Consider the following 15,865-nt stretch of genomic DNA (forward strand, 5'->3'; position numbering starts at 1 on the left):
TATGAGACTATAAATGTTAAATGAGAACATACAAATGCATAAATGACTGTATCACAGTTCCACGTTTTGGATTCTTGAAAATCCCTGTTACTTAGGCCTTCTTACTACACATGATAATATTTATTATATTATATAGTATCTTCTGGTCACATTCACCATATACGTATATTTCCGATTACTTCTATAACCTCTTAGGCTCTCTATTTCCTCAAACTCTTTTTACACATTCACCACTTCAAGCCTTGGATCCTCATGGGAAATAAATGAAAACGCTCTCCCTTCCCTGCTGGGATTCAAACCCACCGCTAAACACAATGTAGCCGTGGTGGGAATGGGCCAGTCTCGGTTCTAGTAAAATTATTATAAATACACACACACATATATATATATATATATATATATATATATATATATATATATATATATATATATATATATATATACATATGGGTAAAGGCGTCACTGTAGTCCTGAGTTCTTGCCCTTCGTTGGTTCGGGCCCACGGGACGACGAACTTATTATCAACTAAAAAAAAAAATTCCCCTTCGGTAACATATATGAAAATATATTACTTCCGAGGTAGAGCGAATTGGATATTAAAGGACGCTTGTAGCTTAATGCTTGTATATGAATCACGGTGATGCGATAAAAAGTCATAATATGGCTGCGTGCGACAAACGCACTACATGGTCAGCATCGCAGAGGTGGGTTGACATCGACTCTAAATACAAATACCTGAACTGAGTTCGACGGGGATTTGTAGATGGGAGCCGATATCAACTTATACCTCACTTGTTGGTCGCATGGGTAAAGGCGTCACTGTAGTCCTGAGTTCTTGTCCTTCGTTGGTTCGAGCCCACGGGACGACGAACTTATTATCAACTAAAAAATTCCCCTTCGGTAACAGATATGAAAATATATTACTTCCGAGGTAGAGCAAATTGGATATTAAAGGACGTTTGTAGCTTAATGCTTGTATATGAATCACGGTGATGTGATAAAAAGTCGTATGTATGTATATATGTATATATACACATATATCTATAATGTATATATTTTTTACCCACATCGGGATCGAACCCAGGTCTCCCAAATGGAAGGCCACGGCTCTAACAATTGACCATCACAGGCCATAAAAGAAACTGGAACCTAAGTACCCCTGTGCCTGAGGTTTAACCAGGGCAGGCTGCTGCCTAACATACCAACATACCGGCGAACTTTACCCAGTTTCCCGACCCACCAGTAAGAGACCGGGATTCGATACCGATGTGAGTCAGAAATTTATTTCTGTGAAACACGTGCAAATGTGTTCATTAGTTCCATCACATTCACGCTGGAGGGGTAATTCGAATGAAATGCTATCATTGATTCACTAGTGGGTCGGGGAGTTGGATAAAATTCGCTGGTATGTTAGGCGGCAGCCTACCCAGGAAAAACTTCAAGTACAGAAAAACTCTTTTATGACCCGTGTGGGTCAATGGGTGGCGCCCTGGCCCTGGCCGAAGTCGGATCCCGATGTGAGTCAGAAATTCACTTTTTTGAAACACGTGCTCATGTACTCATTAGCTCTTATATATATATATACTCACATACACGCATATATATATATATATATATATATATATATATATATATATATATATATATATATATATATATATATATATGTATGTATGTATATATATATATATATATATATATATATATATATATATATATATATATATATATATATATATATATATATATATATATATATATATATATATATATATATATATATATATATATATATATATATAAAGATGAAATAAACATTTATCTATTTTTGTGACACAGTGGATTTAGCAGTTTCTTCGCTAATTTCTCGTTCATGTTTAAAGCTTGCTGCAGCTGGAGTATCGAAAAAATTGTGAAAATTTGATGAGGTCACTGTGGCTATTTAAGAAATATACATATACACATATATGAATGTCTCTATGCATATGCGGTAGTGTTTACGTGTTTGAGGATATTTATTTTCCTACTGAAAATATAGGTCTAGAAAATTTCTAATATAAATAACAAAATGCACATAAGCAACAGATACTACAGAAGTGGTAAGAGGATCAAAGAGGAACTTGTATTAACAATGAAGATGCCAAAACTTGCAACCGTGAAACATATTCGGGTCCTGCGAAATTATTTTCTCCAAAAGCGTTTAAAAATAGGAAGCTTTGGCCAAAGTTTTACAGGTGACCTGCCATCTAGTCAGGATATTCTGTAGAACATTTGCAAAATTTTTTAAATTTCATCCTACGTATACAAGTATTTTAGTCTTTATTTGCTTACAACCCTGTTTCACTACGATGATAAGAAGTCTTAACGAGTTAAAGTCACGCAACAGCCTATTTCAAAGTAAGGAAAATGATTCAATACGCCTTCCCAAGTATTTGCTATCATACTCTAGAACGCAAACCCCCATTCATTTAGTTCCAGACAGTCCCAAGAAAACGTCCCTGGAATGGAAATTCCAGAAGTCCAGGCCCAAGTCCAACTCGAAGGTACATTTCCTAGAGCCGTGTAATTACGCGGCCGGATGTATCATTACACCCAGCCGGTAGTGGCCTCTGACGTCCATGATCCAGCGGAAGGTTTGCTGCAGCAAGACCTGACACGGTGTTATTGTCAATCACAGACAGTCACGAGCGAATCCCACTCACTGTTATTGCAATTTCCCGCGCCTCCTCCAATTTTCGTTTTGGGAATGCGGCTTTCATCCCGTAATGACCTAAGGAGGCTGATTGCTTATTTGAATTACAGCATGCAACTAGAATGAAATTATCGTTTTTCTCTGGTGGAGAAAAGTTTGGTTTTCTTGTCAACTTTTTTCTTAAATCTATGATTTATGCAATCGTGACTCACATCCACAGAAATTCGAAATTCACTATCATTACAAGCAAGTCCAGTGATTCTCTCTCTCTCTCTCTCTCTCTCTCTCTCTCTCTCTCTCTCTCTATCTTTCTCTCGCACAGCCAAGATCCAATATGAGAATGTCATCTCATGTACTCGATGTTCCTTATAAACCTAGTCAGGCAACCATAGCAAACATTTGCATGTAAAAGATTATTGTCAATAACAAGCGAGACAGCAAGGAAAATTACTTGCATTGGTATTTGATCTCTTGCACATATCTGCAGTAAAGTAATTCAAAAGTAAAAAATCAATCGCAAACCATCATTTGGTACTGGAGACGTAATGCAGAGATATAGAGATACTAGGCCTTAAGATAAAGCACTAAGGTAGCACCTATCAATCATGATTGCCCTTGAATTTAAGTTATTCTCTAAGCATAGTGAATTGGATATTAAACGATATTTGAGAGTTAGCGTTTTTTATATATATATATATATATATATATATATATATATATATATATATATATATATATATATATATATTTATATACATAATATATATATACAGTATATATATAAGTGTGTAACATTTTTTCAATCTAAATCCTTAGAACAGCATTGCAGTGACCGAGATTCTTCACAGAAACTTAATAAAATAAAAAAGAAATATAATATAAAAAAAGTATAGGAGTTAATAAAAGCATAAAATCAGAAAGACACGACCAAGCAGAAAGGCCCAGAATGAGGTTAATAGGTGAGAAACATCTTGGAAAGAAAAAGAAACGGGGCAATGATCTATTTCGGGTGCAGGAGATTTAGTAAGTCAATCTTTCATTCCCAAAAAGAATTTTATACAATGGATCTCAAAAAGGCGATCAGTGGGTTTATTGAAATCGGGTTACTGCCCCAGGTCAGGAAGTACTTGGGAACTGTAGTTTTCAAGTCAGACATAATTTTTGCAAAAACAGGTTTGATTTGTAAGTTGGTTACAGCATAAAATTCGTTTCATGCTACAGAAAGCTGTGAAAAAAATGAGGAGAAGGTGAGGGCCGCTATGAACAGAGTAAAACCGCAACATAACCCGCCTTATTCACAATTTAGTTTTTTTTTCGATTGCATCAGTTACTACCACACATCCGAGACGGCAAGGTTATGGAAATAGAAATATAATGACTTTTAATTAACTTCATTTTCTTATTATTACTCTAGCGGATGAAAGAGGAATTTTACAACAAAAAAACTTGAGTGGAGAGCAATAATATAATGCTAAGATGAAAATGGAAAAAATCACAACTTAAAAATTTCATCATGATAGTAATTCCGTTACTTCCGTTTCAGTTTTACCAAATAGCAGCAATATTGCCACGCTGTTGAATTCTTATATCCTGAAACTACTTAATAATTAAAAATGTGCATATCAAAAGGTTTCTGTTTAATACAGTCACCTTTAGTTACCGTGCTGTAACGACCACATGCAGATCCTAATTTCAGGAGTAGTTTCACACCCAAAATAAAAAAGGTCTTAGATTTTTTAGGATAGCAATTGCCACCACCAAACCATGAAGGATTTTACAGCATTACGAGAGGCAGAAGTGCTATGGTGAAAGCTGGTGGGCTTTGAGATGCAGAGCTAAAAAGCCTTCGAGGAAAATATGAAATTCCATGTAATATCAGCTCTTCGGAAATGACATCGTGCAAAATCTTTATGACCCGTTTCTCCTTTATTTTTCATATAAATCAGAATTTCAAGAAAATTGAGATATTAAGTCTAGCCGCAAAAATTTTATGTAATCTGATGCATCAGTGCGCGACTTATTCTACTAACATTATTTGGTAACGATGTATGTAACAACGTAGTCATTGCAACATTGTGTGAAGGATTGCGACTTCAGGTACAAAAGAAAATTTTAAAGTTCCTTATCTAAGCTTTATCCGGTAATAATAGCAATAAGATAGTGATTTGTAATAAATTATTGACTTGTAAATCAATAGAATACAAGGTTATGGCTTTATAATTATCTACATAAGGATAACTGTTCTAGGATACATCGTTTCAGCAATGGTACATACTGTAGATTGTGAATCATTTTTCAAATCTAAGAATAAACTACAGAACGCGCCTTCTCTAACATTATCATGCTCTGGGCCTTGGTTTTACATATATACTAGCTGACCAAGCCGGCGTTGCCCGAGAAAACCCTGAATGACAACAGATAAACTCTCTCTCTCTCTCTCTCTCTCTCTCTCTCTCTCTCTCTCTCTCTCTCTCTCTCTCCAACAGCATTTTTGATATTTTGTATTTCACCCCTTCTCACCCCCATTTCTATCGGGGGCTGAACTTGGACTTAAAGGGCATTGGGAGTGTCACTATTCATCTCAGTGACCTCGAAAGCTATGGATTAGACACTAATATCTGTTGTTTACGGATATTTTTACATGTCACCCCCATCCCACCCCCACCCCGTTGGTGCCAGTGATGTCTTAGCCCCACAGTATTCTTTTCCAGATAGTAAGTCGTATGTATACCGAAATGAGGTATGAAAAACCTATAAAAGAGTTTATTTAGTTACTAAGTCTACAGGCAGAACAACCCCATTTCAGGGAAGCCCGCGTTTCAGAGTTATGCTGGAACGTACACACACACTATAAAAGACTTTATTTAGTTACTAGGTCTACAGGCAGAACCAACCCCATTTCAGGGAAGCCTGCGTTCCAGAGCTATGCTGGAACGTACACACACACACACACACACACACATACATACATTTCATTCATTTATATATATATATATATATATATATATATATATATATATATATATATATATATATATATATATATATATATATATATATATATATATATATATACAGTATATACACATATACATATATATACATGTATGTATATTAAAAGAAAAATTAAACATCACATACCCTAAAATTTTCATTGCTTAAATAAGGAAAACTCAGCCGAGTGAAGCTATAAAATCCCTCCGAGAAAAGATATACGTGGAAGGTCTATTCACTAAAAGTTGGTGGTGGTCCGCACAGGCACATAGAAAATCCGATACCAGTTTCGAGAGAATTCGTTCAAAAGTCAAATTTATTCATAGCCCCAGGGATCGTATCTCCTCACTCGAGGTATTGCCGCCTGACTTTTGAATCATATAAGGGAGAGAAGGGTTACACATTCGAGCGGTTCATAAAATAATATCGTTCTCTCTACAAGGATCTAGATTTACGCACTTGCACGACGTGAACGAAAATAAACTGTCTGTATTTTTAACATTATGATCGTGACCAGAAGAATGTCTAGGTAACTTTTATATTTATTGAATAAAAAAAAAAAAAAAAAACAAGAAAGAAAAATCGTTGCAATAACATTTCATAAAATATGACCCGTAATTATTTTAAAATTTTAGAAATATCTTTGCGAATTGTTACGTGTAAACATAGACAACTACACGTACACACACATACACACACGCACACACACTCACATATATGTGTGTATGTATGAATGTATATATGTATGTATGTATGTATGTATGTATGTATATATGTATGCATGTATGTGAGTATATATGTATGCATGTATATATATATATATATATATATATATATATATATATATATATATATATATATATATATATATATATATATATATATATATATATTATTCTGGCAATCGAGATACGAAGGGCAAGATTGTACTCATAAGTCACATTTCCCATCATAATATTAATGGTCATAAGGCTTCGAAATATTGACTTTCCTTTTTACAAAACGTTCCCTTGTTTGTGATTATACTCTTCTAGCTTGAACAGGTTATCATTTTCTTAATTATAGGTGTTGGAAGCGCAAAGTAGCATACAGACTCACTAATGTCTGATTAAGCAGGAAGATTCTTGGTACTGATATAAACTGCTACGCCTTATCTAATGACTTTTCAGCGAAAACCGAGATACTTTAAAGTAATTACGTCATATCAAGATTAAAATGCCAAATAAAAAACGTTCATATCTAAAACTGGAATAATTTTATCCGGTAAACGCTAGAATACATAATTTGGAATTACTCTTTTTTTGATAATAAAATTACTCATAAACAAAAAAAAAACATATAAAAATTTTCTCATGATCAGATAGTTATGGAACTGGAGGGGAGGAGTGCTTGGCTTTATTTCTCAAAAAACTTCAAACTAACAAACAAAATGCAAACAAAAATATACCGAGGTTCTATATGCCACACTCACAGCACAAGAAAGAATACGACAAAGCAAATACCAAGGACCAATTACAAACCAGACATACCCGATTTACTTGCCAAACCAAATACGATTATTTAGGAAATACATGCAGCATCACAACTAAGTTACACATAAATGCTGGTTGCTCGAATATTCTCCTTTCTTAATGTATCCACGGGAAGATGAAGAACCAACACACTGATTAATCAAGAGATTTTGGTTTACTTACCAAGGGCAGTCTTCTCAGCCCACTCATCTTGCGCGGGATAATTACTGTCTTGAACGGCGTCCTGTCTAGTCACTGGCTTTCTACCACATCTCGTACCCGATTTGGAGCTGCGCTTAATTCCCTCTCTGTTGGCCGAAGCCAAGAGTCCATTCGATTTCGAAACCAGATGTTTCTTGTTATTATTATTGTTATTGTTGTTATTGATGCTCCCTCTAGTGTTGCGGCCGCGGTCAGAAGGTTGGAGACCAGCTACAACCGAGTTCATGGCGGCGCCTGTCATTGTCTTGCAACCATCTTTCCTGTAATGAAGAAGCAGGGGAGAAGAAAGAGGTCGATAAGTTTGTCACCACCTTAGACAAGGCATACACTGAGGCAAAATAAGATTGAGGAACTCGCATCTTTTGTGATGAAACGATATATGTGATTTCTACCACGTCTATGTTGATCACAAGCAAAAAAAGAAAAGCTGAAAGGAAAGTAAGGAAATGCACTAATGAAAGGAAGTGATGATTATCGTAAAAAAGAGAGATAAGAAGATTCATGATCAAATAGAATTCTGTGGTCGGACAAACATGATAATTTCACACCTATGATAGGGGCATCAAAGGTATGATTAAAAAATCACCTTAAATAAAGAAACAGAATGGAAAATCCAATGAGATAAATAATAAATAGTGTATGCAAAAGCAGACAAACAGATAGTCACATAAGATAGATAAGCAGATATGTATAAAGAAATAAGAGACGAATTAATTGACAAATAACTTAGATACCATCACGAGAAACAGACTGAAATGCAAACAAAAAGAAAATCCCTCAGTCAGAAATACGGTTCGACTGCTAAACCAAATTAAAGACAGTGAAAGACTGAATACTGATTAGGTTGCCTGTCGTTTTATTTTGTGCGTAATTATCAGCTATGAATTCAAATGGTTCTCCGTCCTCAAGCGTCGAAAACTGAGTTATTACAACAAAACTTGTCCGAACAAATAAAGTTATAAGAATAAATTGAATTTAATGATAAGGATGGAAACGCACAAAAATAACCAACGCATACTTGATTTCCAATTATCATGACCGATTTTAACATATTCAGTAAGTACCTACATATGTGGTGATTGTACGTATGAAATTGATTTACAAGATAATGTCCTCTGCTTTGTAAACGCTCTAAAACTATGTTAAACACAGAAATACATAATGAAAGACAAGAATGAAAATGTCATTGATTCTTACACTGCATACTCTAATTCGCAGACAGCATAACCGAATAGTTTTATGTCAGCAACGACCCAATAGTTTGACGTTACCTTACAATCATTACTTTTTATAATGATACTCCAGTCACCATGATAATCACTAGCGTAAAATTTTAATTACTTTGCAATTACATCGACTTGTACTATAATAACTGTATTTTGTGTACTGTGTGCATTTCTAGTTTAAGTCCATTGGTTCCTTAATTTTAAAAAATAAATCTAGAAAAATTTAGGCAAAGTTAAAAAGGATCTTTTGTCTTGGCCCCATACTATGAATGAAAATAATTACCGGGATTATAATAAAAAATGACGGTAATACTCTTTAATTCGCATGGACTAGCATAGGAAGCTATCCGTTTTACGTCCTTCGCATGATGCTCACAAATTTCTGTAAGACTATATTTTCTTATATTTTTATAGTAAATCATGTCAGCCTTTCTTCACAGACCACTTCGACTCGTCATCGATTTTGGCTTTGGGTTTTTGTTATTTTTCTTTTTGAACATACTGATATAAAAGCATAACTAATCAGTTTTATATAAAAAAATCCGTATCCTCATTATAACAACTAAATTTACACAGATTGATCAGACAGAAATATCACAAAAATTCAAAATACGATATGTTGATTCCTACATCAAACATTAAAAAATAAAGAACATATTTATTATCAGCTTTGCAAAGCTAAGTTAAAGCATCTTTGAACTCAACATATGGAAAAAAAAGCTGCGGAAATTAAAACATCTTAGCACTGCTGTCAACACGCCAATATATAGAAAGCTTAATATGGCTGAAAGATGCCAAAATAAAAAATTAAAACATATTTATCAGTCTTCAGCTGGGATCACAGTCCCATTACAGTGGTCATTTTTTTAAATACCCCATCGATGTTTCTTACAAATTTTAAAAGGATGGTTGCACACCAGATCAAGTGCAGTAAGTTTTTGATATACATTAAACAGATGCCAAGAATATTTTGATGACACTCAAAGTGCAATAGGTAAAATGAGTAAGCTCACCAAAGAAGACAAACCTCACAAATAATGCTATATTATTAGGTGCCTTTACTAATATTATCTTGGTAACTTGATAGGCAAAAGATTGGATACAAAGGTCAGTTTGATTTCAGCTTAAAAAAACAAGTTAATGATGTCCTTGTTTATTACACATAAAAATTTCAATCGGTTAATTGTTAGTATTATAATTCTGATCGTAAACACATGGATTAATTAAAATGAAGTATTAATATAAGTGTCTCGATAAATATACATTTTTAAAATGCATTTGACTGATTTGATATTTTCTTCCTTTTCAGAACTGAATTCGAACGCATCGTCTACTCTTACAAAGTAAGGCAGTGAATTTTAATCTTTGTTACACTACATCCATTTAGATTTCTTCAGACTTTTCCTTTAACATAATTTAGAAATCCTTCATAAAGGTGATTTCTTTCTTATTTTCTCTTATAAACTTAAAGCCACTCTTCACAGCTGCCAGTGACTACTTTTGTTAAGGTTTCCATTCCTTCATTGAGAAACAACAATTGACAATCACTCCAAGTACTTTCCTTCAAATTATCATAACTGCTGCAATTAAGAATTCATAATTGTCAGTCCTGATATGTGTTTTTATTTACATAAAAACGATAGAATTACATATGTCAAGATGTGTTTATATACATCTGTTCTTTCTTTACTATACATACAAGACTCCAAATAAGAATCTTACGAAAATTAATTACAAAAAAAAGAAAATGCCGGAAATGTAGATATATGAGCTAGTTTCAGCACAGGAAAATTAGGTTGGACTTTTAGCGTCCCTTTCATGGAGGAGTGAATGGGTAGAATGGTAGATGGAAAACCTTGCAAAGAAAAAAAGAGAAACATTAAGGTAGATGCTGAGAGACCGGGAAAGAAATTGGGAATTTGGCAAGACAGATGTGTCCATCCACACGCATGTATTCGGTTATGATAGTGGGTCACGCCCCAACCCAACCAACCATTCCCCCCCCCCCCTCTCTCTCTCTCTCTCTCTCTCTCTCTCTCTCTCTCTCTCTCTCTCTCTGTCATGATGTACTCTTCATTCACTAATAAAGTAAACATAAACTGCGTTGAACAATCACTCTAATTTCTTACCCTTCCCAAACCATCTTAAAATGAATGCTGTTACTCCACGCTCGCAAGTACGGAAGTCCTGAGGCGATTATCTCCATTGTGAGCCTTATCGTAAGAATCTTTGCTAATCTGAGCCTTTCATTTCACTGAAGATCGTCTTAGCATGAAGGGTACTAAGTTCACTCTCGATCATTTATATTCCACACTGAAACGTTCACTTCAAATCATTGATCAACCAATGCAGGACGCTACAGCTTTTGAAGAATCTGTAAGATGACGTTCTCTCCTTGCACAGCTCAGAGTCTGAGAGATCGATTTATTAAATAGTCAACCCGATTTAGGCATTTATTTTGCACTTCATCATATGAGATATTACGTGATTATTCACGTAGGTTATTTGATTATTTTTCTGTTAAAAAATATACTCATATTTTCGAAAACAAAGTCGTACAATCACTTACTTTCAACACGAATGTAAGGATTACCGTTCTCGTCCGAACTTTATGCAGAAAACAAACTAAATACACGATTTACATTTCAACTGATGTCGTTTCAAAATCAAAACGTCAGCGGTACTAAAAATGCAATCAGCAATTGGACACCTCAACTGAATATTGATCCATATACTTCACATGACTATCAAGTAAATCAAGTGCAAATAATTACTTTAAATATAAAATCAAACTTGTTTCTTCTGTGGCATTTTCACCTTTATTGAATCACTGTGCATTATATATATATATATATATATATATATATATATATATATATATATATATATATATATATATATATATATATATATATATACATATACATACATACATATATATATGTATATATATATATGGACATTGAATCAGTTCGCATGCATAATTTATCGTTGGGTAGAATTTTTATACATGCAAAAGCGATATATCAATTGCCTCTTGAAAGCCATAAGTATCAACAACTTCACAGGATTGCATACAGAAATTATTTACAAATAAAATATAATGCCGTTATCATCTAGAAAAGAAATACATAAATCACCCCTTTTTAAATGAAAATATCCGATTAGATTTTAAAAAAATATATTAATTCCGTCATCATTACAGAGACCTGCAATCGCTTATCTTGTAAAACCAACGTTCTGACATTCGTCTTATGAAAAGAATAAGGACTTTTGTGAGATATTGTTATCGTAAGCTTTTAAAGCTGCAAAATTAATCATTTTTAGAACGACTTGTTACATCATGTAACAAATTTGAAAGCAAAATGTCATAAGTTGATATTTAATATCAAGTGCACCATAATATTTTTATTACTTCCGTGACGAAAACGAAGTTAAATGCAAAGAAAATAAAGTATATTATGAAGTATTGGATCCACAGAAGAATAATAGTATTTTAATGCAGTGCAATATCGGTAAATTAAACGTTTCAGCGTGAATTGTAAGAGCCATATAAGATGCAGTCATTATTCTACATAGTTTTTTCGTATTTTTTTACGGTCATTGATACTTTACAGACTTTTCAGTACTTTCATTATAGAGAGATTGCAATTTTACTGACTTCATGAACTAACATACACTAAATCTTTTTTAGCATATCTTTATATGAATGAAATTATTCCAAGCAACAAACGTAGCAGTATTGTTCGTGCCATAGGTGAAAGTTCCAGGAGGCACAATGGGAACCCGCTAGTGAAAAGCCGACGTTTTCTGCATCGGTTTGTATCAGACGTTGACACCAAACGCTGGCCAGCGTGAATTCATCTTACTGGCCATCGAGATAAGCAAAAGTTGGGTCCGTAATGAAAATGTCCTGCACAAGAATCATGTTCTTATTGCGAATCGCAAACCATTAAGAAACAAAACAAAACATAAACTAGATTCTGACGATAAAAACTAATCGACTGCACTTCTCGTCTCAGAAAACGTTCATGGCAAAAATTCTCGAGGCGGAAATCGGCTCACTCGACCTTGATATTGCTATAATCACTTCGCAGAGAGTTAAGTCAACCTGCTAAATGAATTTAGTACACGCACTGTAACCACTACAAGAATTTGTTAACTAATACGACATACAACGAGCACTGGAACAAACAATTACGCTTGAAGTTTCGAAATGGTGTCAGTATTTATGGAACCCATCACGATTATCTCCACGGGCACTATTGCTCAGAACTGCTGCTCCTGCCTCCTTTTCCACCATTTGCAATCCGCATCCGAATTGAGTAACCCTTGATCCCAAACGTTCACTGGGCCAACCGCAGATAACTCTCCAGCTGCGGCCACCTCCTTCCCGAACCAGGACGTCTTAACAACTACAGCAGCAGGAGCAGCAGCATCAACCTAACATTCAACCGTCATCACATCTCATTACTCAAAAAAGATGATGGCTAATCCTACCTGAAACCCTTCTGAAAGTCAGAGGCAAATATTAAAGCTCATATACGCGACTAAACATCATCCCTAAATTCCTCCAATTGAGGCATTTTCGATGTTTTTGGATACCCAAGGCAAACCTGGCGTATTTACCAAGTCTATCTTTCATATCATGAAAAGGAGTCCTATAAAACCCCAGTACCGAAAAATCTCCAAAGTTCTCTGCTGACTTTCAACCTCACCCGAATCATCCATTTCATCCAGCGTAAAGCGATCTCCTCTTTCCTTTGAGCGAAAATGGGCCGTTTGCTCCCACATCTTAAGGCAATATTTGAAGACCGGATTCCGACATCAACCGCAAGGGAACTCACCTTACACTAGGATTGTTACCAGAGATGGGTAAGAGAACAGGTTGATAGATATTCTCTCTCTCTCTCTCTCTCTCTCTCTCTCTCTCTCTCTCTCTCTCTCTCTCTCTCTCTCCTTGGATGAATTAGTAAGACTTTTGAGGCACATGAAACATACGCATACAAGCGCTAAAACTTAAGATTATTGATTATGCAAACTAATAAAAGTAGTAAATTATTATTATTATTATTATTATTATTATTATTATTATTATTATTATTATTATTATTATTATTTCCAGTATATATGGCCTTTAAAAAATGATATTAAACTTAAGTAGTTTTGCAAATGCATCGTTCTTATAATTGTTATGCACATTACACATAATACTTGTTTTAGTTAAATGCCTCTTTAACGCTAAAATTTATAAGTAAAAAAATAGGTAAAGTCAAACGTAATCCTTTGTATTGGCCTTTCAGTATAAAAGAAGCAATTTCAGACATAAAGCAGTTCCAGACATAATAAATTAAACTAATTCATACCAAGTTAATAAATGAAACTAACTTTTAATTTACTATATATACGTAGTATACCCCATACCAGTAATAATGATGGGAATATGCTTTACTGCACGATGGCTTGCATAGACAGCAATAACCAGTGTGTGTATATATATATGTGTATGTATATATATATATATATATATATATATATATATATATATATATATATATATATATATATATATAACTGAATTATATAAAACATGAATTGATGAAAAATAGCAGACTGATTAGCAGACTGCTAAGTAAAGGACGACAGACAGCCGAAAGGCCTCGCAGCACTCCAGTGTTTCTCTTTCCTTCGTGGATTTTGTCTTTGTTTGTATATGTATGTATATATACAGTATATATATATATATATATATATATATATATATATATATATTCGTTTTTAACTCAACTCGTCTTTTTGGCCTTTAATCTTTATATATAAAAATGAATGTACGGATGTGTGTGTATGTGTGTTGTGTGTTCCACATACACTCTGAAACCCATTGAGGGGTGAGGAGGTGGGAAGGTGGTGGCATGTAAAAATAACTGAAACGACAGTTATTAGTGTCTTATCCATAGTTTTCGAGGTCACTGAGAAGAATAGTGACACTCCTGATGCCCTTCAAGTCCAAATTCAGTCCCAATAGGGAAGGGGATGAGAAGGGGTGGGAAGGGGGTGACATGGAAAAATAATAAAAAACGACAAATATTAGTGTCTAATCCATAGTTTCCGAGGTCACTGAGATAAATAGTGACACTCCTGATGCCCTTCAAGTCCAAGTTCAGCCCTGATAGGAAGGGGAGGGTGGGAAGGGGGTGACATGTAAAAATAACTGAAAACAACAGATATTAGTGTCTAATCCACAGTTTTCGAGGCCTCTGAGAAGAATAGCTCACTCCTGACGCCCTTTAAGTCCAATTTCAGTCCCGATAGGAAGGGAGCCTGGGAAGGGGTGGGAAGGTGGTGACATGTAAAAATAACTGAAAACTACAGATATTAGTTTCTAATCCATAGTTTTTGAGGTCAGTGAGATGAATAGTGAAACTCCCGATGCCCTTTAAGTCCAAGTTAAGTGCCAATAGGAAGCGGGGGTGTTGAGAAGAGGTCAACAATAAAATGTCAAATATGACAGATATGAGAGTCTAATCCACAGTTTTTGAGATCACTGGGATGAAAAGAGACACTCCCGATGCCCTTCAAGTCCAAGTTCAGCCCCAATATGAATGGGGGGTTGAGAAGTGGTGAAATATGAAATGTCAAAAATGCTGGGCAATGTACCTGAAGCAACTATCTTAACAGGAATTGGAGAGAGAGAGAGAGAGAGAGAGAGAGAGAGAGAGAGAGAGAGAGAGAGAGAGAGAGAGAGAGAGAGAGAGAGAGAGAGAGTTTATTGGTTGTCATTCAGAGATTTTCCGGGCAGCGCCGGGTTGGTCAGTTAGTTAATGATAGCTTTACACTGACCAATAATAAAAACTCATTCCTAAGCAAGTTTATAATAGAAAATTATATATATAATTTTTCCTTTGTTGGAATGTACAACAGCTACCACGAATAGCATTAGATTATATACATAAGGCTGGAAAGGCAATTTACAGTAATTCTGCACGGTGAAAATAATATATATAGCTAATAACGTACTTTCACCGAATAGCTTTGTTGATGATTAGTTCATTATTTTGATCTTTTATTTTTACTTTGCTTTTTGGACATACTAATCAGATTTAAAAATTACCTCGTACATTATATCCTGGCATAAAAAGTTAATTTACAGAGAGACCGATCATAGAGAACTGTCACAAAACCACATGGTCAGCGAGAGATGAGCGCAGCATAGTTTTGAT

At 34.7% G+C, this 15,865-nt stretch overlaps 2 protein-coding genes across 6 annotated transcripts in view; one reads left to right on the forward strand and one right to left on the reverse strand.

Moving 5' to 3' along the window:
- The window catches only part of LOC136835035 (T-complex protein 1 subunit gamma-like), a 772,440-nt gene that overhangs the window by 611,245 nt on the left and 145,330 nt on the right, over window positions 1–15,865 (forward strand). For both annotated transcript variants that reach the window (XM_067098148.1, XM_067098157.1), the window contains one exon: window positions 9,955–9,988. The gene's annotated coding sequence lies outside the window, so the exon portion shown is untranslated. The remainder of the gene's footprint in view (window positions 1–9,954; window positions 9,989–15,865) is intronic.
- Window positions 1–15,865, reverse strand: part of vari (MAGUK p55 subfamily member vari) — a 197,224-nt gene that overhangs the window by 169,963 nt on the left and 11,396 nt on the right. For all 4 annotated transcript variants that reach the window (XM_067098035.1, XM_067098024.1, XM_067098009.1 and 1 more), the window contains exon 2: window positions 7,381–7,679. In XM_067098035.1, the coding sequence (XP_066954136.1) occupies window positions 7,381–7,679 (299 nt within the window). The remainder of the gene's footprint in view (window positions 1–7,380; window positions 7,680–15,865) is intronic.

Source organism: Macrobrachium rosenbergii, chromosome 4, assembly GCF_040412425.1.
Source record: "Macrobrachium rosenbergii isolate ZJJX-2024 chromosome 4, ASM4041242v1, whole genome shotgun sequence".
In the NCBI taxonomy this organism is placed as follows: domain Eukaryota; kingdom Metazoa; phylum Arthropoda; class Malacostraca; order Decapoda; family Palaemonidae; genus Macrobrachium; species Macrobrachium rosenbergii.